This window comes from Carcharhinus amblyrhynchos, chromosome 34 (genome assembly GCF_965287045.1).
Source record: "Carcharhinus amblyrhynchos chromosome 34, sCarAmb.v2.hapA, whole genome shotgun sequence".
NCBI classification, from domain to species: Eukaryota; Metazoa; Chordata; class Chondrichthyes; order Carcharhiniformes; family Carcharhinidae; genus Carcharhinus; species Carcharhinus amblyrhynchos.
The window spans coordinates 15,583,333-15,606,151 of NC_137357.1; the positions used below are offsets into that span (position 1 = coordinate 15,583,333).

The 22,819-nt window shown below is 47.7% G+C and overlaps 1 protein-coding gene across 1 annotated transcript in view; it reads right to left on the reverse strand.

Moving 5' to 3' along the window:
* Positions 1-17,984: 17,984 nt before the first annotated feature.
* The window catches only part of bin3 (bridging integrator 3), a 150,586-nt gene continuing 145,751 nt past the window's right edge, over positions 17,985-22,819 (reverse strand). The window contains exon 9 of the mRNA XM_080217061.1: positions 17,985-20,553. Within this exon, the coding sequence (XP_080073187.1) occupies positions 20,407-20,553 (147 nt within the window). The 3' untranslated portion in view covers positions 17,985-20,406. The remainder of the gene's footprint in view (positions 20,554-22,819) is intronic.

Consider the following 22,819-nt stretch of genomic DNA (forward strand, 5'->3'; position numbering starts at 1 on the left):
ACTCAGGGAAGCAGGTTCCAATTCATCCTGAAATCGGGGGGGGGGAGAACACACAGCACGTTCTGACTTGATTTGGTTTATTATTGTCACATGCATTAGTACACAGTAAGAAGTCTCACAACACCAGGTTAAAGTCCAACAGGTTTATTTGGTAGCACGAGCTTTCGGAGTGCTGCCCCTTCATCAGGTGAGTATGCAGTGAGAAGTATTGCTTCTTGCGCGCTATACAAAGCATACCATTCATAGAGAAGGAAAGGAGAGATGTGGTGTTACAGTCACAGCGAGGGTGTTGAAAATGAATCTTTGGAACGAGAGTAAAAGAGAGAATGGGAAGGTATGAAATTGCCTCACTCTGGCGCTATCTTGGAATATATTTTGATGATGAGATGTCACTGTGAGATTAATGACAATACATCATTCTTTTAGGACTTTTCCCCTGACTGCCCATCACTTTGTTTCTTTTGAGAATAAATCAGACACAAAATCCTTTCTTTTATTTATCTGTGGGAAATGGATATCATTGGCTAGGCCAGCATTTATTGCCCATCCTGAGTTGCCCCTTGAGAAGGTGCTGGTGAGCTGCCTCCTTTTACAGCAGTCATGATGTGGGTATGCCGGCGTTGGACTGGCGTAAACACAGTAAAAAGTCTGACAACACCAGGTTTTAGTCCAACCTATTTATTTGATAATATACTCGCAAGCTTTCGAGGGGTTACCCTCTTCGTCAGGTGAATGGAGAGTTCTCTCCATTCACCTGACGAAGAGGGTAACCCCTCGAAAGCTTGCGAGTATATTATCAAATAAATAGGTTGGACTAAAACCTGGTGTTGTCAGACTTTTTACTCCTTTTACAGCCACAGTGCTGTTCCAGAGGGAATTCCAGGATTTTGACCCAGCGACTGTGAAGGAACGCCGATATATTTCCAAGTCAGGATGGTGAGTGAGTGCAGGTGGTGTTCCCAGGTATCTGCTGCCCTTGTCCTTCAAGATGGAAGTGGTTGTGGGTTTGGAAGGTGCTGCCTGAGGATCTTTGGTGAATTGCTGCAGTACATGTTCTGTGGGTCGATCCAGCACAGTCAAAGTTGTGTTTTTCACACCAATTGGTGATTTCAAAGAACAAAGAAAATGACAGCACAGGAACAGGCCCTTCAGCCCCTCCAAGCCTGCACCGACCACGCTGCCTGACTGAACTAAAACCCCCGCCCTTCCGGGGTCCATATCCCTCTATTCCCATCCAAATATTCATGTATTTGTCCAGACGCCCCTTAAAAGTCACTACTTTTAAGTTGGAGGGAGGTGGGGGGTGGGCAGGGGGGCCGGGGATGGGGGATGGAGTGTGCGACGGGGGAGGAGGAGGGGTGGAGGGGGTAGGAGCAGGATGGGGGGAGGAGGAGAGGGAGGGGGATGGGGGGAGGAGGAGAGGGAGGGGGATGGGGAGGAGGAGGAGGAGGGAGAGGGAGGGGGAGGAGGAGAGGGAGGGGGTGGGGGGTAGAGGCAGGGGGTTGGGGTTGGGGAGGGGGTGGGGGCAGGGGTGGGGGGGCAGAGGCAGGGAGTTGGGGAGGGGGAGGGATGGGGGGCAGAGGCAGGGGGTTGGGAGGGGCAGAGGGTGGGGAGGGGGAGGGGGCACAGGCAGGGGTTTGGGGAGGGGGAGGGGAGGGGTGGAGGGCAGGGGCAGGGGTTTGGGGAGGGCGAGGGGGTGGGGGGCAGAGGCAGGGGGTTGGGGAGGGGGAGGGGTTGGGGGCAGGAGGTTGGGGAGGGGGAGGGGTTGGGGGCAGGAAGTTGGGGAGGGGCAGAGGCAGGGGGTTGGGGAGGGGGAGGGGTTGGGGGGGCAGAGGCAGGGGGTTGGGGAGGGGGAGGGGTTGGGGGGGCAGAGGCAGGGGGTTGGGGAGGGGGAGGAGGGAGAGGGGGAAGGGGTTGGGGGAGAGGGAGAATGAGAAGGGGTAGCGGGTAGGGGAGAAGGGGAAGGGGAGAGGGGGATGGGGGAAGGGGAGAGGGGGGTGGCGAGAGGGGGAAGGGGGTGGGTGAGAAGGAGAGAGGGGGGAGGGGGAAGGGGATGGGGGAGAGGGAGGGGGAGGGGGTAGGTGTGGGGGGAGAGGGCTGAGGGGAGGGGGAAAGGGGAGGGGGCAGGGGGATGCGGAGGGATGGGTGGGGAGGGGGATGCGGAGGGAGGGATGGGGGTGCGGGGGTATGAGGCAGGTGGGGCAGACGGTGGGGTGAAAACTGGAGCACCTGGAGGAAACCCACACAGACATGAGAAGAATGTGCAAACTCCACAAAGACAGTGAACCAAGCCAGGAATTGAATCTGGGTCCCTGGTGTTGTGAGGCAGTAGTGTTTATCACTGGCCAGCAATTATTGCCCCTCCTGAATTGCCCTTTGAACTGAGTGTCTCACTGGGCCATTTCAGAGGGCAGTTCAGATTTAACTGCATTGCTGTGGCTCTGGAGTCACATGTAGGCCAGACTGGGGAAGGATGGCAGATTTCCTTCCCGAAAGGACATGAGTGAGCCAGATGGGATTTTCTGACAGTCAGCAAAGCTTTCATGGTCATCAGTGGATTCTCAATTCCAGATTTGTATTGAAGTCAAATTTCACCACAGATTTGACCCTGGCTCCCGAGAGAGTGAGCGTCACCCTGGGTCCCCCGGCGAGCGTCACCCTGGGTCCCCCGGCGAGCGTCACCCTGGGTCCCCCGGCGAGCGTCACCCTGGCTCTCTGGATTATTAGTCCAGTCACAATACCAGTCACCAACCCCTCCCCATCAGGAAGATGACTGCCTCACTGATCAGGGGCCAATCATTTCGGATTGAGATGAGGGAGGATTCCTCGAGGGTTGGTGAACCTTTGGAAATCTGGAGCCCACAATCCCAGGATTGTTGACTCATTGAAAATATTCAGCACTGAGTTTGTATTTCTGAGGGAATTTTGGGGATCTCGGGACAGATTGAGACGGATCAGTTCCGATGGTGCGGATTGGTGGTGAACAGGCTTGGGGAACAGATTCATGTCCTCTTGCGCCCATTTCCCATCTTAACCAGGAAATGCAATGGAAAAGTGAGCATTTCCTTGAGGGATTTGGGGAAAGTTTGTGGAACACGTATTATCTCTCCTTTCCCTTTGTGTCTCTTGAATCCTTGTTTGTTTTGTGATCTATGCCATATTCCAAACAGCGGTGCACTGCTTCCCCTGGAGTGGAGTTGGAATAAGAGAGGCATAACCTTTAATTTTGATTTATCATTCTTACGTGTATTGGGATACAGTGAAAAGTATTGTTTCTTGCGCAATACAGACAAAACATACTGTTCATAGAGAAGGTAACAAGAGTGCGGTGTTACAGTCATAGCTAGGGTGTAGACAAAGGTCAACTTAATGCGAGGTAAGTCCATTCAAAAGTCTGACAGCAGCAGGGAAGAAGCTGTTCTTGAGTCAGTTGGGACATGACCTCAGACTTTTGTATCTTTTTCCTGACGGAAGAAGGTGGAAGAGAGAATGTCCAGGGTGCCTGGGATCCTTAATTATGCTGGCTGCTTTGTCGAGGCAGCAGGAAGTGTAGACAGAGTCAGTGGGTGGGAGGCTGGTTTGTGTGATGGATTGGGCTACGTTCACGACCCTTTGTAGTTTCTTGTGGTCTTGGGCAGAGCAGAAGCCCATACCAAGCGATGATACAACCAGAAAGAATGCTTTCTATGGTGCATCCGTAAAAGTTGTTGAGGGTCGTAGCTGACATGCCAAATTTCCTTAGTCTCCTGCGAAAGTAGAGGCATTGGTCGGATTTCTGAACCATAGTGTTTCATCTGTATCCTTGACCGATGCACTGGTATCTCCTTGGAGTGTGCAGTTAACTGGGGGAAGGTATCACCCACCTCTTTTGGTTTGACACTGAGTTCCTCCATTTCCTCAGCATTCCCTTCTCCCCACCTGCAGAATCTATTTATTGACGCGTGATTTCGGAATCCCTGCTGCCTTCCCATCTAAACAGTTAATAGAACAGCTGATCTTGGCTGCAGATCAATATTTCTCAATGAACAACACAAATGATAACCTTGGTGTCAGTGTGTGCTATTCCCTGGAGTGAAACCTTTGGCCTGGTTAACTGTCTGAGCAGGAGGCTGAGTTATTTACGAATGTGTCACTCAGAATGAAGAGCTCTGAAAGCAGCTGCAAAAGTCCGATATTTTCAATTTTGCCTCTCTGGACTTGGTTGATTTTTTTGAAAAAGGATATTTTTTTTCCAGAATATTCTGGTAAAATCTGAGTGAGGGATACTTTGGATGAAGGCAAACGAAGACTGCAACTTGAGGTGAGTACATGGATCTGTAACCTAGGGAGAGGTGAGGTTGATATGAAGTCAGCACTGCGTTCTGGTACAGTGTGGCAAGATGCACAATTCTCGCAAGCCAAAGGTAGCTGATAAATGGGCAAGGAATCTCCGCCATCTACCTATCTCCATATGGGTGATGCAGTGGTTAGCACTGCTGCCTCACAGCTCCAGGGACCCGGATTCCATTCCCAATTTGGGTCACTGTCTGTGCGGACTCTGCACGTTCTCCCCATGTCTGGGTGGGTTTCCTCCGGGTGCTCCGGTTTCCTCCCACAGTCCAAAGATACACAGGTTAGGTGGATTGGTGGTGCTAAATTGCCCCTTAGTGTCAGGGGGATTAGCAGGGTAAATATGTGGGGCCACGGGGATAGGGCCTGGGTGGGATTGTTGTCGGTGCGGACTCAATGGGCAGAATGGCCTCCTTCTGCACTGCAGAGACTCTATGATTCTATTCTGTGCTTGCTGTATTGACACATCAACCTCCTGGGCTTCACGTACATGGACCTCCCACAGATGCTGTGTCGGATGAGGGTTAGTACAGACTCGATGGGTGGAATGACCTCAGTCTGCAATGTAGGGATCCTCTGAAATCCCCTTGAAAAGTGATTATTTCTCTGAACAAACTGAATTGAGGCATAGCTCCCCACGTGGTGCTGTCTGCCACCTCCTCGCTTCACTTTGTGTGCAGGCTTTGATCTTGTTTGGTTTTGGTTCGAGTGGAGAAACCATTATTTTTTAATAGGATAAATTCAGACGTATTGAAACCCCCCAATCACCTCTCTCCCCACAAATGCTTGTCAGTCCTGCTGAGATTTTCCAGCATTTTCTGTTTTGTTTGGCTGGAGTACTGTGTGCAGTTCTGGTCGCCACATTATCGGAAGGATGTGATGGCACTGGACGGGGTGTGGAGGAGATTCACCAGGACGCTGCCTGGGATGGAACATTTAGGTTATGAAGAGAGGTTGGATAGGCTTGGGTTGTTTTCTCTGGTGCAGAGAAGACTGAGGGGCGACCTGATCGAGGTGTATAAGATTTTGAGGGGCACGGACAGATTGGATGATGAGCCCTTAGTTGAAGGGTCAGTTACAAAGGGACACAGGTTAAAAGTGAGGGTTGGGAGGTTTAGGGGGATTTGAGGAACATTTTTTTTTACCCAGAGGGTCTGGAGTGCGCTGCTTGGAAGGCGGGATGCCTCACATCCTTTAAAAAGTACCTGGATAAGGACTTGGCACATCATAACAGTCAAGGCTACGGGCCAAGTGCTGGCAAATGGGATTAGGTGGGCAGGTCAGGGCCTTTCATGTGTCAGTGCAGACTCGATGGGCCCAAAGGGCCTATTCTGCGTTGTAATATCCTGTGGTTTTGGATTCCAGCATCCGCAGGATTTTGCTTTTTACCTCTTCAGAAATCCTGCTTCAGGCTGACCTCTGCTGGTGAAACCTTGTCTGTGCAACATCTCACAAAAAAGGGAAGTCTCTGCCCTGGAGTGGACTTTGCTTCTTTCCCAGTGTTGATCCCCTGACTAATCGATAGCTTCACGGGTCACCGACTACAAATTGCCTCGGAGTAAGTAGCAGTTGTGTTGTCCGCTCTGTTTAGCACATCTCCTCTGCGTGAGTCAATGTGTGCTGTCACAGGAATGAGGTGGGGGATTTTCACTGGATAAACCTCTGAGAACTCCTCGAGTCTTGGGAGTGATTCGTGAATCCAGCTTGGACAAGGACTGAACTCTTCCATTCTTGTCCCTGGAGAGCCCCCCACTGCGGGAAACCCTGAAATATAGAGAGCAAACTCTGGGAAAAATGGATTGTTAGTTTGTAAATGTTGGTCTCTGCTGTTCCCCTTTCTTGCTGTGTGTTTTTAAAGTTGAATAAACGTTTTGTCATTTGACTAATTTACAACCAGACTGATCTCCTTCTCATCGCCAGGTTTCATCTGTGCTTTTTTTCCCAAATCACATTTCCAAGTTTCTCCTCTGGGATCTGGGATGCTGCAGCATTGAACATCATTGCGGTTTGTAACAGTGAGTGAAAGTAAGAACATTGAAGACAGGAGTTGGGATGTCTTGTTGAAGTTGTGCAAGACATTGGTAAGGCCACACTTGGAATATTGTGTACAGTTCTAGTAACCCTATTATAAAAAGGATATTATTAAATTAGAAAGAGTGCAGAAAAGATTTACCGGGACTTGATGGTTTGAGTTAAAAGGATAGACTGGGACTTTTTTGTCTGGAGCGCAGGAGGCTGAGGGGTGATCTTCTAGAGGTCTATAAAATAATGAGGGGCACAGATCAGCTAGATAGTCAATATCTTTTCCCAAAGGTAGGGGAGTCTAAAACTAGAGGGCATAGGTTTCAGGTGAGAGGGGAGAGGGGCAAATTTTTTCACACAGAGGGTGGTGAGTGTGTGGAACAAGCTGCCAGAGGTTGTAGTAGAGGCAGATACAATTTTGTCTTTTAAAAGGTATTTAGACAGCTACATGGGTACAATGGATATAGAGGGATATGGGCCAAATGCAGGCAATTGGGATTCACTTAAGGGTTGAAAAAAAAGGCGGCATGAACAAGTTGGGCCGAGGGGCCTGTTTCCATGCTGTAAACTCGAAGGGAACTGCAAAAAAAGGGAGTGCACAGTCACAGCAGGTAACTAGGAAGGTAAGTCATAGAATCCTACAGTGCAGAAGAAGACTATTCGGCCCATCGAATCTGCACCGATCACAATCCCACCCGTGCCCTATCCCCATAACCCAATGCATTTACTCGGCTAATCCCCCTGATAATATGTGAAGTTTATGGCAAGTGGAAGGGGTAGAGACCTTACTGCGACTGTACAGGACATGGGTCAGACCACACCAGGAAAACAGGGTTCATTTGGTTCTGTGTGCTTTGAACTGGACAGTGGAAGTTTGTTCATGAGACAGGGAGGAGGGGGCTGTCTTCTGAGGAGTGGTTATACTCGTTGTTTCAAATGATGGGAAGTGGATCCTATTGCAGGAACGTGTCAGGGTGGAGGGTGAGAGGATGTTTCCCCTTGTGCAGTTTTGGTGTCCTGATCTGAGGAAGGATGTCCTTGCTGTAGAGGGAGCTCAGCAAAGGTTTACTGGGGTGATTCCTGGGATGGCAGATCTGTCATATGAGGAGACACTAAGTCGGTTAGGATTATATTCACTGGAGTTTAGAAGAGTGAGAGGGGATCTCATAGAAACTTATAAAATTTCAACAAGGTTAGACAGGGTGGATTCAGCAAGAATGTGCCGAATGATGGGGTGAGTCCAGAACTAGGGGTCAGAGTTTGAGGATTGGAGTAAACCATTTAGGACTGAGGTGAGGAGAAATTTCTTAACCCAGAGGGCGGTGAATGTGTGGAATTCACTCCCAAAAAACTAGTTGAGGCCAAAATGTTGTCTGATTGCAAGAAAAAATTGGATATCGCTCTTGGAGGCTAAAGGGATCGAGTGATACTGGGGGAGGGAAGGAGAGTATCAGGGCATTGAATTTACTGATCAAAATGAATGGCAGAGCAGCCTCGAAGGGCCAAATGGCCTCATCCTGCTTCTAGTTTCCAGATGAGACTTCGAGGTGGTGGGGAGGAGGGCGGTGGTGGAATGCGGAGCAGAGTATTAAAATCGGAGAGAGCCAATTCCAATCAGAGGGAAAGTGAGGAGATAGGTTTCAGCCGGATGAATGAGCAGTGTGGAGAAAAACATTACTCGGAGGATTGAGACTTGTGATTCAGACGCACAAATCTTTACATGTTGTGTGGCGTCTGTATTGATAGCTGGGTGATTGGAGCGGAACTGTAGGGGCAGCTGTCGGTCCACACCGGCTCACGGAATGTGCAATTCCCCATGTTGTTGATCTTAGTCTGAGACAGAGCTAAAATCCTGAACAATGAGTGTGCAGAGAGTGGAATTTTACTCTGAACGATGACGGCTCCCAGTCCAACTGCTCTGATGGAAGTCACTCACAGTGACTAGAGACACTAAAACGTCCAAATGTTCTCCTGTCAAAGGAAGCATTGATGGAGGGACAGTGAGCAGAGATTTTTAAAAATGTATTCTTCCAGGATGCAGCGTCACTGGCTAGACCAGCATTTACTGTGTGTCCCGAATTGCCCTTTGAGAAGGTGACAGTCAGCTGCTTTCTTAGAATGCTGCAACCTATGTGGTGTAGGTACATCTACAATGCTGTTTGGGAGGGAATTCCATGATTTTGACACGGCGACAATAAAGGAACAGTCGATATATATTTCCAAGACAGCATGGCGTGAGTGACTTGGTGGGGAGCAACCTCCAGGTGGTGGTATCCCTGTGTATCTTGTCCTTTTAGGTGGCAGAGATGATGGGTTTGGAAGATTCTGTTGGATGACCTGACCCCAAGATATTGACATGGCTTTTTGCAGGAGATAAATGAGTTGACTTCGCACTGCGAGCTGGATAACATTTAATATCAGGACATGGGAAGTGATATCTTCCAGGATGATTGAGAGGGCATATACACTGTATGAAAGAAACTTTAAATACAACATGGAGACTTGGGCTTCAGAAATACAAATCTTTAAAATGAAGCATTGTGTCTGTGCTTGTTGGTGACGGATGGCCAAGGCTTGTGTCAGGTTTTACTCTTGTCTGGATGCACAAATGGCATTTTGACTCAATGTCAAATGAGCTTCCGAAGATGGAGAGTGACTTTTTTTTTAAACTCGACAATAACATTCTAACAGACAAGTACTCGTGAAAAGTAATCCTTTCTAGGCATGTGTCTGGTGGCTGTGCGGTTAGAGAGTTTGGATAAGATCTGAAAGGTGCTGGGTTCAAGTCCCAGATAGGGCCCTAGATGTAGACTGAGCTAGGAAAGGTTAGATTTAATTAACTTAATGGTGGGGTTAGTGAACTTAGTGCGGAGTAAGATCAAAGTCAAACTCAGTGATAACTGCAGGGAGTGCCACCAGAGGCTGCTGGTTTTACTTAAATTCGTAACAAAAATATTCCAGAAAGTCACTAAAATCCCACTTTGCTCCAGTGGGATTTGAACCCAACCTCATCACCTTTGCAACCATTTGCTCTACCATTTAGCCACCAAAGCTTTTCACTCTCAGATGTTTCTGGAACATATACTTAACACTTAATAACACAGCTAGTTAAGCAAAGGATAAATCAACTCAGAGAGATGCAGACTGCTGAAAGATCCAATGGTCAAATAGGTAGAGCGTGAGTAAGTTGGTTCGTAGTGCCATACTCCCAAAGACAAGGGCTCAAATCTGAGCTTATAGCACAAGATGTTTTGTGCCTCTTAATACAAGAATTGATTAAATCATTTCAATTATAATTAAATTCAATTCTCAATCATTCCAATTAAATTGGGACATCAAAATAACTGCAGTTATTCCAGTGCAGAGAATACACCTGTTGGAAAAGTTAATGCTCCAGTCTTGTCATTGAGTGAAGCCCAGAGAGCAAAGGAAGATTTGGCCTCAAGTCCACATGATCCATATTATAACTTCAACGGAGGACTCGACCCTGAGGCTGGTGAAAGCTTCCCATGTGATCAGATGCAATGGGCCAGTGTCCCCACCAATCCTCTTTATTGAACGGAGGGTCCACGTTATGCTGGTTGTGCCTCTGTTGGTCTCCTCTCTCTTTCTGCTTCACTGCAGTTTGAACTGGGGACTGGGATAACTTGATTCGCGCAGGGCTGTGACACAGATTCAGCACAACCCTGCAATTCTGCAGCTGGTCACATGTGACAGCTTGTCGGAGAACTTGTGAGGAAGCATCAGTCCCATTTGAATAAAGAACGAAGAAAATTTCAGCACAGTAACAGGCCCTTCAGTCCGCCAAGCCTGCACTGACCATGCTGTCCGACTGAAGTAAAAACCACCCCCCCAACCTTCCAGGGACCATAATCCCTCTATTCCCATCCTATTTATGTATTTGTCAAGACACCCCTTAAAAGTCACTACCATATCCACACCCACTATCTCCTCAGGCAGCGAGTTCCAGGCGCCCACCACCCTTAGTGTTAAAAAAAAATCTGCCTCGTCCATCTCCTTTAAACCTTGCCCCTCACACATTAAACCTATGCCCCCTCATAATTGACGCTTCCATTCTAGCAAAAGGATACCGACTCTGTCCATGCCGCTCATACTCGTGTGGATTGCTATCAGATCCCCCTCAACTTCCATCGTTTCAGTGAGAATAAACCAAGTTTCTCCAACCTCTCCTCATAACTAGTGCCCTCCATACCAGGCAACGTCCTGGTAAAGCTTTTCTGTACCCTCTCCAAAGCCTCCCCATCCTTCAGCTGGTGTGGCAACCAGAATTGAACACTATAGTCCAAGTGCAACCTAAGGTTCTTTTAAGCTGCAACATTTGCCAATTTTTAAGCATGCCGTCTGCCTTCTTTATTACCTTCTCCACCTGCATTGCCACTGACAGTGATCTGTATATCTGTACATCCAGATCCCTCTGCCTACCAATACGCTGAAGGGTTCTGCCATTTTCTGTATATTTCCGATCTGTAATAGAACTTCCAAAACGCAACACCTCATTTGTCCGGATTAAACTCCATCTGCTATCTCTCCACCCAAGTCTCCAACTGATCTATATCCCGCTGTATCCTCTGATGGTCCTCATAGGTAGCTATAAATCCATCAGCCTTTGTCTCATCCGCAAATTTACTGATCACACCTGTTACATTTTCCTCCAAAAATCAGATATAAATTACTTTGTTTGCTCTGTTTAAAATCACAAGTTTTCTGTGACCTGGAGAAGGCCACTCTGCCCATTATTTATCTGCTTGAGACAATGGATCAGGTCAATTCTAACAAGAAGGCTGGGCCAAGGTACAATCAACATGAAATTGGAGGAGGCTGTGTGCTGGTGCTATTATTCTTGAGGCTATTAATCCAAAAACTCAGTTCATGTTTTGGGGACCCGAGTTCAAATCCCACCTCAGCAGATGGTGGAATTTGAATTCAATGAACTAAGTATCTGGAATTAAGAATCTGCTGATGATCATGAAACTGTTGTCGATTGTTGGAAAAACCCATCTGGTTCACTAATTCCTTTAGGGAAGGAAATCTGCCATCCTGCCCCTGGTCTGGCCAACATGTGACTCCAGAGCCACAGCAATGTGGTTGACTTACAACTGCCCTCCAAGGGCAAACTCGGGATGGGCAATAAATGCTGGTCAGCCAGTGACACCCATGTCCCAAAAATAAATGAAAAACGTCAGCCCATTCTGTTTGTGCTCGTTCTGTCAAAGGTGATTGTTAGAGTCACACAGTCTCTTACCTTAGGGAATTTAACCATTTGGCGTGCAGACCCGTGGCTGAAATACAGGCAATGTGGTTTCTTTCCTCCTCACATTCAGCCAATTTCTGTTTTACAGAGAGGCTTGAATGTGGATAAATGGCCCTATCGGGGAATTCCCCATCCTGAGCACACAATGTAAAGGTTCTGAGTGAAAGGTTGTTTCTCGACAAACAGCTGCGGGCTGTCGGCTTCCACATAAACAGTGCAATAAATTCCACACAAGATCAAACAAAAGAAATTGACAACAGCCTGCGGTATGATATCCTGCCATTGGAATGTGCTGAGACACTTTCCAGGACAGACAGGCTGAGATTCAGATCACTTGGTGCACAGGAATGGCTTGTCCCCCTGACTGCCGAGGACTGATGGGGAATGTCTACCAATTGGAATACAAGCAATACCCACGGTTCCCCAAATCTTGTGAGCTGTGAAACCCGCTCTCCCTCCCACCCCAGTGACCTCCCCAAGTGCATCAGGAAAAACCCAAACGTTCTCCTCATAGCCACACCCAACATGTCACCACGAAACCCATGTATACACAGAAATTACGTGTACACAAGCGTATTCGTGCAACAGCGATACAGATATAAGGAATTCGAAAGAGGCACACAGTTACAAATACATTGACCAGCTACTTAGCCTCTCCCTCTTCTCACTAACCCCTACACAAGCCAGTCCACCCCCCGCTCCATCCCCTCACATTAACCCCCTGGAAGTAGCAGTCACATTCAAATTGGAGAACCTGAAAAGTTCCCTTATTATAAAAACATTTAAATCTTAACCTTTTGTCAATTTTAGTGGGAGGAGTGATGCTGGAAACTGATTATCATGTCAGCACGCACAACTCTGTCTCTCTCTCTCACACACACATCTCTCTCCCTCACATACGTCTCCCCTCACATGCAGCTTTCTCTCACACACACGCGTCTCTTCTTCCTCACATGCATGTCTCCCTCTCTGTTTTACACACATGTGCCTCTCCCTCACGTGTCTCCCTCTCTCATGTTTCTCTCAAACACACGTCTCTCTTTTACACAGACTCCTCCTTTTCAGCTCCGTTTTCCCCACCCAGCTCTGAGTTCCTTTCTAAGGCCACTCTTCCCTTCCTGATGCTGGCCATGCTTTTTCGAGAAGCAGCCTGATTGGACAAGCAGTTTTTTTGATGTGCCTGTCCAAAGACTCTCGGCCCCCTGAGAGAACACCCCTTGTCTCCTCTCTGCCTGAAATGAGTGACCCCTTATTCTTAAACAGTTCAAGATTGTCCCACAAGAGGAAACGCTCTCTCCCCATCAACCCTGTCCATGCCCGTCGGCATTATCCATCTGCATTTTTATCAATCCTGCCCACTTCCCATAACCCTCCTCCTCCTCTTCTCAGCCTCATGTCTATTCCACACACAGGTAGAGAATTCCAAGGATCCACAACCTTCTGTCTGAGAAATATCTGCTCATCCCAATCCTGAACAATCCATCCCCTTATCCTCACACTGTGTTCCTGGTGTTCCAGTTTCCCCACCCGGGAGAAACAGCCTCCCGCTCTCTCCCCAGTCAATCTCCCTCGCAATCGCCAATGTTCTGATCAGTGGGCCTCTTGTTCTCCAGAACAGCAGGCAGGATCAGCCTAATTTACTCAGTCTCTCATCTCTGTAACCAACCCAGCCAATCTTTCCACAGGTCCATCCTGTTACTGGTGAGAATCATGAAATCCCTACTGTACAGGAAGCTATTCGGCCCATTAATTCTGCTCCAACAATCCTGCCCACCTCCTATCCCCATAACCCTATGTATTTACCCTGCTAATCCCCCAAAACTAGGGTTAGTTTTGCATGGCCAATCAACCTAACCCACACATCTTTATATATGGGAAAAGCACGAGTGAAATATTCTGTCAACTGATCCCTTCCAATCCTGGGAATGAATAGCATTCCTTGCCAATTAATAAACAATGAATACACGGCACTGATGACCAACAGACACAGGCAAACAAACCAGACTCTTTCAGTTTAACAATCTGACCATCATATTCTGAAGCCAATATCGGAACCAAGAAAAGTCCAGCACAGAAACAGGTCGTTCAGCCCCTCCAAGCCTGTGCTGATCATGATGCCCGAACTAAACTCAAAAGAACCTGCTGCCTTTACTCAGTCTGTATCCCTCGATTTTCCCTTCCTATTCATGTATCCATCCAGATGCCTCTTAAATGTTGCTAAAGTGCCTGCTTCCACCATCTCCCCTGGCAGCACATTCCAGGCACCTACCACTCTGCATGGAAAACTTCCCCTCTGCACATTTCCCTGAAACTCTCCCCCTCTCACCCTGACCCTGTGCCCCCTTGTAATTGACACTTCCACCCTGGGAAAAAGCCTCTGACTACCCACCCTGTCTGTGCCTCTCATAATTTTGTAGACCTCTATCAGGTCTCCCCCTCAGCCTCTGTCTTTCCAGTGAAAACAATCCTAGTTTATTCAACCTCTCCTCATAGCCAACACCCTCAGAGACCAGGCAACATCCTGGTGAACCTTCTTTGCACTCTCTCCAAAGCTTCCACCTCCTTCTGTTAGCGTGATGACCAGAACTGCACGCACTACCCCAAACACAGCCGAAGCAAAGTTTTATATAGCTGCAACAGCATTTCCCAACTTTTGTACTCAATGCCCCGGCTGATAAACGTAAGCGTGCCCTATGCTTTCTTAATCACCTTGGCCACCTGTGTTGCCACTTTTAAGGAACTGTGGACCTGCACACCCAGATCCCTCTGTATGTCAATGAAGGTAAGTAACTCTGTAACAGAGTGTGATGGAAAGGCAACCAAATTCCACAACTCCGGCTGTGCAAGTGGACAGGAAAACCCAAGCTCCGGGATTTCCACGCTCTAGCCCAGTTTCTAAACGTTTGGGGGGGGGGGGGGCGCAGGGGCGGTCGTCACATGACCCTCCAAGTGCTTGCCCCTTAAAGGGGCACTCCACCACAATTGTCATCTTCACCTCCACCATGAACATCAGCCTGGTGTGAATGAAGACTGCAGGAGTATTTTAGACTGACTGAGCTCCCTGAGGGATCAGAGTCCAATGGGGAATATTCAGTTCAACTTTTAACCCAGGCTGGCGGGGAGGGGGGAGCGGGGTGCTGAGCTATTTAACACTTTTGAAACCACCTTGTGGTGTTCTGATATTACAATAGTGATGTGAAACGGTATGGCAGAGCGCATGTGCTTGCCACTGCATTTCCAAAATTGTCCTTTCAGACTCAGTGGTGGGAATTTGCAGATATTTTTAAATGAGATTCTGATGGTGAATAGTTGCGGTAACGTCAGTCTTCCAGTGGGGGCCACTGTCTCCCACAATATCCCCAAAGCTTCAGATGAAAGAATGACTGCCTGATTTTAACTTTGTGGAAGTTCCCTGGAGCTCTGGAGATCAGAGAATCATCGACAGTGCAGGGGAATGACATTCGGCCCATTGAATCCACACCGACTCTGACAGAGTGTCAGAATCATGGAGTCTGCACGTTCTCCCCATTCTGCATGGGTTTCTTCCAGGTGCTCCGGTTTCCTCCCACAGTCTTAAAGATGTGGTGGTTCGGGTGCATTGGGCCGTGCTAAATTCTCCCTCAGCGTACCCGAGTGTGGCGACCAGGGGATTTTCACAGTAACTTCATTGCAGTGTTAATGTGAGCCTCACTTGCCACACTGATTATAAATAAACTTAATAAATAAACCTTACAGTAACCCCACGTATTTACCTTGCTAATCGTGGGACACTAAGGGTGAATTTAGCATGGCGAATCCACCTAACCATCACATCTTTGGAATATGGGGGGAAACCGGAGCACCCAGAGGAAACCCATGTAGACATGGGGAGAATGTGCAGACTCCACACAGTGACCCAAGCCGGGAATCAAACCCGGGTTCCCTAGCACTGTAAGACAGCAGTGCTCACCACCGAATATCAGATACAGAGTCTGCAACCTTCCTTTTGAGGGCAGGATGGGGCTCGGCCGGCATGAAAACATACTGAACTGGGGCAAAATCGGGGCAGACATTTCTACACTCTATGACTCTGAAATAGATCAGGAAAGCAGTCAAGACTTCAAAGCATCAGCCTAAAAATGAACTAAAATGATAACTGCGAAAGAGACATAGAGAGAGCCTCAAAGGGAGACAGACAGAGAGAAAGAAACAAAGGTTGAGATAAAATGAAATCTCAGCACTGACGTTTCCTCTTCTGACTCCCTGAAGAACCATCATCTCAACACGGTCGCTGAATCGCCCCTTTACATTCACATCCTCTTCACCTGGATAGTGCTGCAAACACTCAGGCAGCATCAGCAGAGAGTGAAAGCAGAGTCAATCATTTAGCTCCCTGAGCTTCTGTCAGCACTGGGACAAGGGTGGCATGGACAAGGTGGGCCAAAGGGCCTGTTTCCATGCTGTAAACCTCTATACTGTATTTTAGACAATTACATGGATACGATGGGTATAGAGGGATATGGGCCAAATGCGGGCAATTGGGACTAACTTCAGGATTTAAAAATGGGTGGCATGGACAAGTTGGGCCAAAGGGCCTATTTCCATGCTGTAAACTTCTATAACTCTAAGTCTCAGGTGTCCCACAGGCTCCGTCTGACCTGCTGTGAGAATTGGGAGTGCTGACAGAGTGGGCTGGGGAGGTCCTCGCAATTGGCAAACCCACTGTGTGTGTGTGTGTGTGTGTGTGTGTGTGTGTGTGTGTGTTGGGGGGTGGGGTGGTGGCGGTGGGGTTAATCGCTGACTGAAGGGACTGGAGCAAAGAACAGAAAAGACACATTCAACTACAGAGGAACAAAATCAAAGCAGACAGCCTGAAGCACCTTACCTGCGAGGTGTTCAAACATCAAGAGTTGAACATCCAATGCTGCCATGAATTAACTGTTACCCCAGAACACAACAAATTTACTGGCAAATCTTACACAAGATTTGACAACATTGGATAAAAGCCAATTATTGTGGATGCTGGAATCTGAAACCAAATCCATCTCAGATTTCAGTTTCTCTGCCATTCAACCATTAACACTTTCTATTCCCTCGATGGGCTGCCATGAGCAGCCTTTCCCCTGGTTTCTGTGGCAATGACTCATCTTCCATTCCCTTCCCCCTGCAGTGTAAATATCTTCTATGCTTTTCAGCTTTGACAAAGGGCCATCTGGACTTGAAACATCAGCTCTTTTCTCTCCTTACAGATGCTGCCAGACCTGCTGAGATTTTCCAGCATTTCGTCTTTTGGTTTTACAGCAACTTTCTTGTCTGTTCAGGTATGGCCCAGCAGTTGTAGTTGATGTTTTAACGGCACACTGATACACGTGACAATAAGAAATCAAATCAAAATCTGATCCAACAGGATTGTTCACAAGTCAGGTGAGTCATGGAATAATGACCCAGGAAGGATTGATCAGTCCCGGATAAAGGGAGATGGAAATCCTCCATCATTTGGCCAATCAGACTGACTTTTAGCATTAAACAGAACCATCAGAGATAAATTGCATTCTTCTGTGAAGCGTCTTTAACCCAGCACTTTGATGGCAGAGGGGAGTTTGAAACTGGCATTGTGAATTGAATAAGTGGATGTTTATAACAGAAACAGAGCATGAAACATTAAATGTTCTCATGGGGCTGAATGGGATAGATGCCGAGAGGCTGTTCCCCTGAGCTGGGGGACAGGGGTGAGAACACAGGGTCAGAGTCTCAGGGTAAAGGGGTCAGTCATTTCGAACCAAGATGAGGAGGAATTCCCAGAGAGTGATGTGGATCTCCAGCACTGAGTGTATTGCAGACAGAGATCTGGACAATCAGGGAATCAAGTGGACATGTGTTGAGGTTGAAGGTCAGCCATTGATCTGTGGGACTATGTGGAGCAGGGTTGAGCAATCTGTGTGGTTTGCTTTCAGATGTTCCTGTGAGACCATAAGTCTCATCCAGAAACCCAAGCCCCATTTTCCCTTCACCCATTCACAAGGAAGGTCAAAAGGAGAGGCAAGCGAGAGGGACGAGCTGTGAGGAGGAGCTTTCACAGGTACAACCCCCATTATTTTCCACTCTTGATTTGTCGCACCTTTGGTGTCGGGTGAATGATTTACTTCTGGTACCTGGATGAAGCAGCCTTTATCAGGGATGTAGCACACCAGAGATCCACCCTGAACTCTGCAAAGGGAATGTTGCATCCTGACCACTTTGCGATGAAATGTGACCCTGCAAAGCAGGTAATACTATCATAGCCCCAGTAATCACCGTCACTCTGGTGAGATTTTTATCGAGTTTCGAACACAAGACATCAATATTATTTACAAAGCATTACAAAATTAAATCTTCTGGTGGGAAAGTTAAGAATCTTTTTCCTGTTTAGTGCTTTTTCCTTGAATTGGAAACAAGGCACGTGGATGAATCAAAGCAACATTTTCCCAACACCCTGAACCACATAGAGGATTCCCACATTCTGTCATCATTGGCCTTCTCTCTCCCGAGGTTTGTGTTGCTGCTCCCTCGGATGCAGTCAGGAGCACTGCTCCAGGATTGGACACCAACACCACACATCACATGAAGGAAGTGAGGAAGGTGAGAAACAGTGAGCGCTGCAGTTTTGTACAGCACCCAGCAACGTGGCAGCATGTGTCCAAGATTTCAAAATGGGCAATGTACACAAAAGGGAGGTCCAACTGCACCACACGTTCAGCCCCATGTCGAATGTGAATCCAATAATTAAAATACATCTGAAAGCCCAAACCCCAAAAGATACGATCATAGAATCATCCTGACAGTGCAGAAAGAGGCCATTTGGCCCATCAGGGCTACACCAACCACAATCCCACCCAGGCCCCATTTCCATAACCCCTCATGTTTACCCTACGACTCTGGGTGCTCTGGTTTCCTCTCACACTCCAAAGATGTGCTGGTTAGGTGCATTGGCCAAGATATATTCTCCCTCAGTGTACCTGAACAGGCACTGGAATGTGGGAACTGGGGGATTTTCACAGTAACTTCGTTGCAGTGTTAAGGTAACACTGTGACTACTTGTGACTAAATAAATAAACTTTAACTTCACTTTAATCCGCAGACACTAGGGTTAATTCAGCATCAACCTAACCAGCACATCTTTGGAGTGTGCAGGAAACCGGAACATCCGCAGGAAACCCTCACAGACACGGGGAGAATGTGCAGATTCCGCACAGACAGTGACCCAAGCCGGGAATGGAACCCGGATCTCTGGCGCTGTGAGGCAGCAGTGCTAACCACGCGCCATCCCAGGGTTCTATAGTCATCAATAAGACAATGACATCCACTATCCCAACGCTAAATGCAAAAAAACCCCCACTTTATTAGAGAGTGCCCTGGCTGTTCAGGTCAGATTGGCAATGTTTGGGAGTTGCATATGGCAGTCACATCGCAATGTTCTGACCATAAAGCCGAGAGATACTAAAAATTCCCTCTGTGCTGCCATTGATTTCATCAGAGTTACATCCTCACCCCAAAATATCATCCAAATGTTTCCTTTCAATCAGCCATTACTCCCAGCTGCTGTTGGGATTTGAGAAGAACTCTTTCATTGGATTCCCTTCTGAGGGACGGGGCTCCCAATTTCTCTGGCCATGTATATAGATTCTGCGACACTGGACAGTGTGGATAGAGTGGTGAAGATGGCATTCGGCATGCTTGGTTTCACTGGTCAGAACATTGAATACAGGAGTTGGGATGTCTTGTTGAAGTTGTACAAGACATTGGCAAGGCCACACTTGAAATACTGTGTACAGTTCTGGTCACCCTATTATAGAAAGGATATTATTAAACTAGAAACAGTGCAGAAAAGATTTACTCGGATGCTCTCAGGACTTGGTGGATTGAGTTATAAGGAGAGGCTGGATAGACTGGGACTTTTCCTCTGGAGCGTAGAAGGCTGAGGGATGATCTTACAGAGATCTATAAAATAATGAGGGGCGCAGATCAGCTGGACAGTCAATATCTTTTCCCAAAGGTAGGGGAGTCTAAAATTAGAAGGCATAGTTTTAAGGTGAGAGGGGAGAGATACAAGAGGGTCCAGAGGGGCAATTTTCTCCCACAGAGGGTGGTGAGTGTCTGGAACGAGCTGCCAGAGGTAGTCGTAAGGCTGGTACAATTTTGTCTTTTAAAAAGCCTTTAGACAGTTCCATGGGTAAAATGAGTATAGCGGGATATGGGCCAAATGCGAGCAGTTGGGATTAGCTTAGGGGTTTTTAAAAAAAGGGAGGTATGGACAAGGGCCTGTTTCCATGCTGTAAACTTCTATGACTATGACAGAGATGAGAGCAAACTGAGCATTCAGGGTTCATTGTAACTACAACGTAATTGGTGAGCTACTCCCTCCCTCTGCCTCCCCTTCCCAATTTCAAACAACATCTCCCAGGAGTGACAGGGACTGTCTGATGTAGTAATATCCGATCCAACTGTCAGCAGCATTGAAGAACCCAAGGTGTGGGTCAGTCGGTGCCACTGCCCTAAATACAGAACCCCCAGGTGTGGGTCACTCACTGCCCACCATCCTGAACACAGAACCCCCGGGTGTGGGTCAGTCGGTGCTACCGCCCTGAATACAAGATGTGACTGAATGGGGGAAGGGGGGTGAAAAGTGGAAGAGCTCCAAATAATTATCCAATCACATCACATCTTGCTTTTCCCCCAGCCCCATTGCACACAAGCTTGGATTACCCCCGAAACCTCTATAATTAAACAATGACTCAGCGCCCAGTGTAACACATCACTGCTCTGATTCAGTCGTCTGCCACGATCGAGAGAGCTCGGAGATCATTCAGTTTGGCCTCGTTTTCTCTTTCCCGTTGCTCATCGGTGACCCCCTGCTGCTCAAGCTGACCGGTCAGGTCTCCAAATATCTTGGACATCTCAGTGTAATATACCACCTGAAAGACAAACACAAAGGGAAGGTGAGTCCGATATTCCCTCAGTCTTTGCAACCACTTCACAGCGAGATCCATCTGCCATTCTGGATATGGACGGTCAGATGGAGGTTACTCACTCTGACCTTGATTTTAAAATCCGCACCCACCTTTCAATGCCCTTGATCCCGCTCGACCTCTGTAACCTCTTCCAACCGAAAATGCTCCCTGCACTCCTCAAATTCTAGTCTCTTGCACATCCCTGATTTTGATTTGTCTTAGATTTGATTTATTATTGTTACATGTATCGGGACACAGACAAAGCATACTGTTCATAGAGTATATAGGGGAGGAGGAAAGGAGAGTGTGTGGTGGTGTTACAGTCATAGCTTGGGTGACACAGTGATTCGCACTGCTGCCTCACAGTCCCAGGGACCTGGGTTCAATTCCCTTGGGTCACCACTGCCTGTGTGGAGTTTGCACATTCTTCCTATGTCTGTGTGGGTTTCCTCCGGGTACTCTGGATTCCTCCAAAGATATGCGGGCTAGGCTGATTAGCCAAGCTAAATGACCCTGGTTACACGGGAATTAGGAGGGTAAATATATGGAGTTACTGGGATAGGATGGGGTTGTTGTCGGTGCTGGCACGATGCACTGAATGGCCTCCTTCTGTACTGTAGGGATTCTATTCTATTCTATTCTTTATGACTCTTCCTTGAAGAAGTTCACTCCCAAGAAGGGTGGGTTAGGTGGATTGGCCATACTAAACTGTCCCTCAGTGTCAGAGAAATTAACAGGGTAAAAGTTTGAGGTTACGGGGATACAGCCTGGGTGGGATTGTGGTCGGTGCAGACTCGATGGGCCAAGTGGCCTCCTTCTATACTGTAGGGATTCTATGGTTCAAAGGATGCGATGATTCTCGAGAAAGATAAACTTGAATCACTCCACTGTCAGTGGCTGTACCTTGAATCCTCCGGACTCTAGACTCTGGATTTCTCTCTGTCAACATCTCTATCTCTCTTTCTTCATTTAATACCTTCTTTCAAAGCTTCCTCTTTGACCAAGCTCTCTGTGTCTTTGTGTGGTCTGATTTCCCTTTATAATGCTCCTCGGAGGCACAATGGGATTTCCCTTTCTCTTGTTCAAGTTGCCATGCGTAATAAACTTGTTGCAGCTGCAGTATGCTGTCTCACCCACAGGTGGGCCACATTGCCAAGGCGTATGTACTCTGTACAAATCATTTTGGTTGCCACTTGTTGATTTGAGTGATTGTTGCTGCATCGATTGAGGACTCCTCCTCAAATCAGTTTACAACCAGACAAATACATCTCAAACAGGTTCACTGCTGTAGCGTCAGAAACGTGACAGCAAATTTCAGGAAAGCAGCCAGCATAATCCAGAACCCGACGCACCCCAGCCATTCTTTCTTCCACCTTCTTCCATTGGGACAAAGATGCAAAAATCTGAGGTCACGTACCAACTGACTCAAGAACAGCTTCTTCCCTGCCGCTGTCAGACTTTTGAATGGATTTACCTTGCACTGAGTTGCTCTTTCTCTGTACCCTAGCTGCAACTGTAACACTACATTCTACACCTTCTCCTTTCCTCTTCCCCGATGTACTTCATGAACAGGATGCTTTAGGGGGATGTGAGGAAAAACCTTTTTACTCAGAGGATGGTGAGGGTCTGAAATGCGCTGCCTGGGAGGCTGGTGGAGGCAGGATGCCTCATATCCTTTAAAAAGTACCTGGATGAGTACTTTGAGTTATCAGGAGAGGCTGGATGGACTGGGACTTTTTTCTCTGGAGCGAAGGAGGCTGAGGGGTGATCATATGGAGGTCTATAAAATCATGAGGGACACTGATCAGCTCAATAGTCAATATCTTTTCCCAAAGGTAGGGGAGTCTAAAACTAGAGGGCATAGGTTTAAGTGAGAGGGGAGAGATACAAAAGGGTTCAGAGGGGCAATTTTTTCACACAGAGGCCGGTGAGTGTCTGGAACCAGCTGCCAGAGGTAGTAGGAGAGGCGGGTACAATTTTGTCTTTTAAAAAGTATTTAGACAGTTACATGGGTAAGATGGGTACAGAGGGATATGGGTCAAATGCGGCAATTGGGACTAACTTAGGGGTTTAATAGAAAAGGGTGGCATGGACATGTTGAGCTGAAAGGCCTGTTTCCATGCTGTAAACCTCTATGACTCTATTGGCACGCCATAACATTCAAGGTTATGGGCCAAGTGCTGGCAGGTGCGCAGGTCAGGACATTTCATGCATCGGAGGCCTCTTCTGC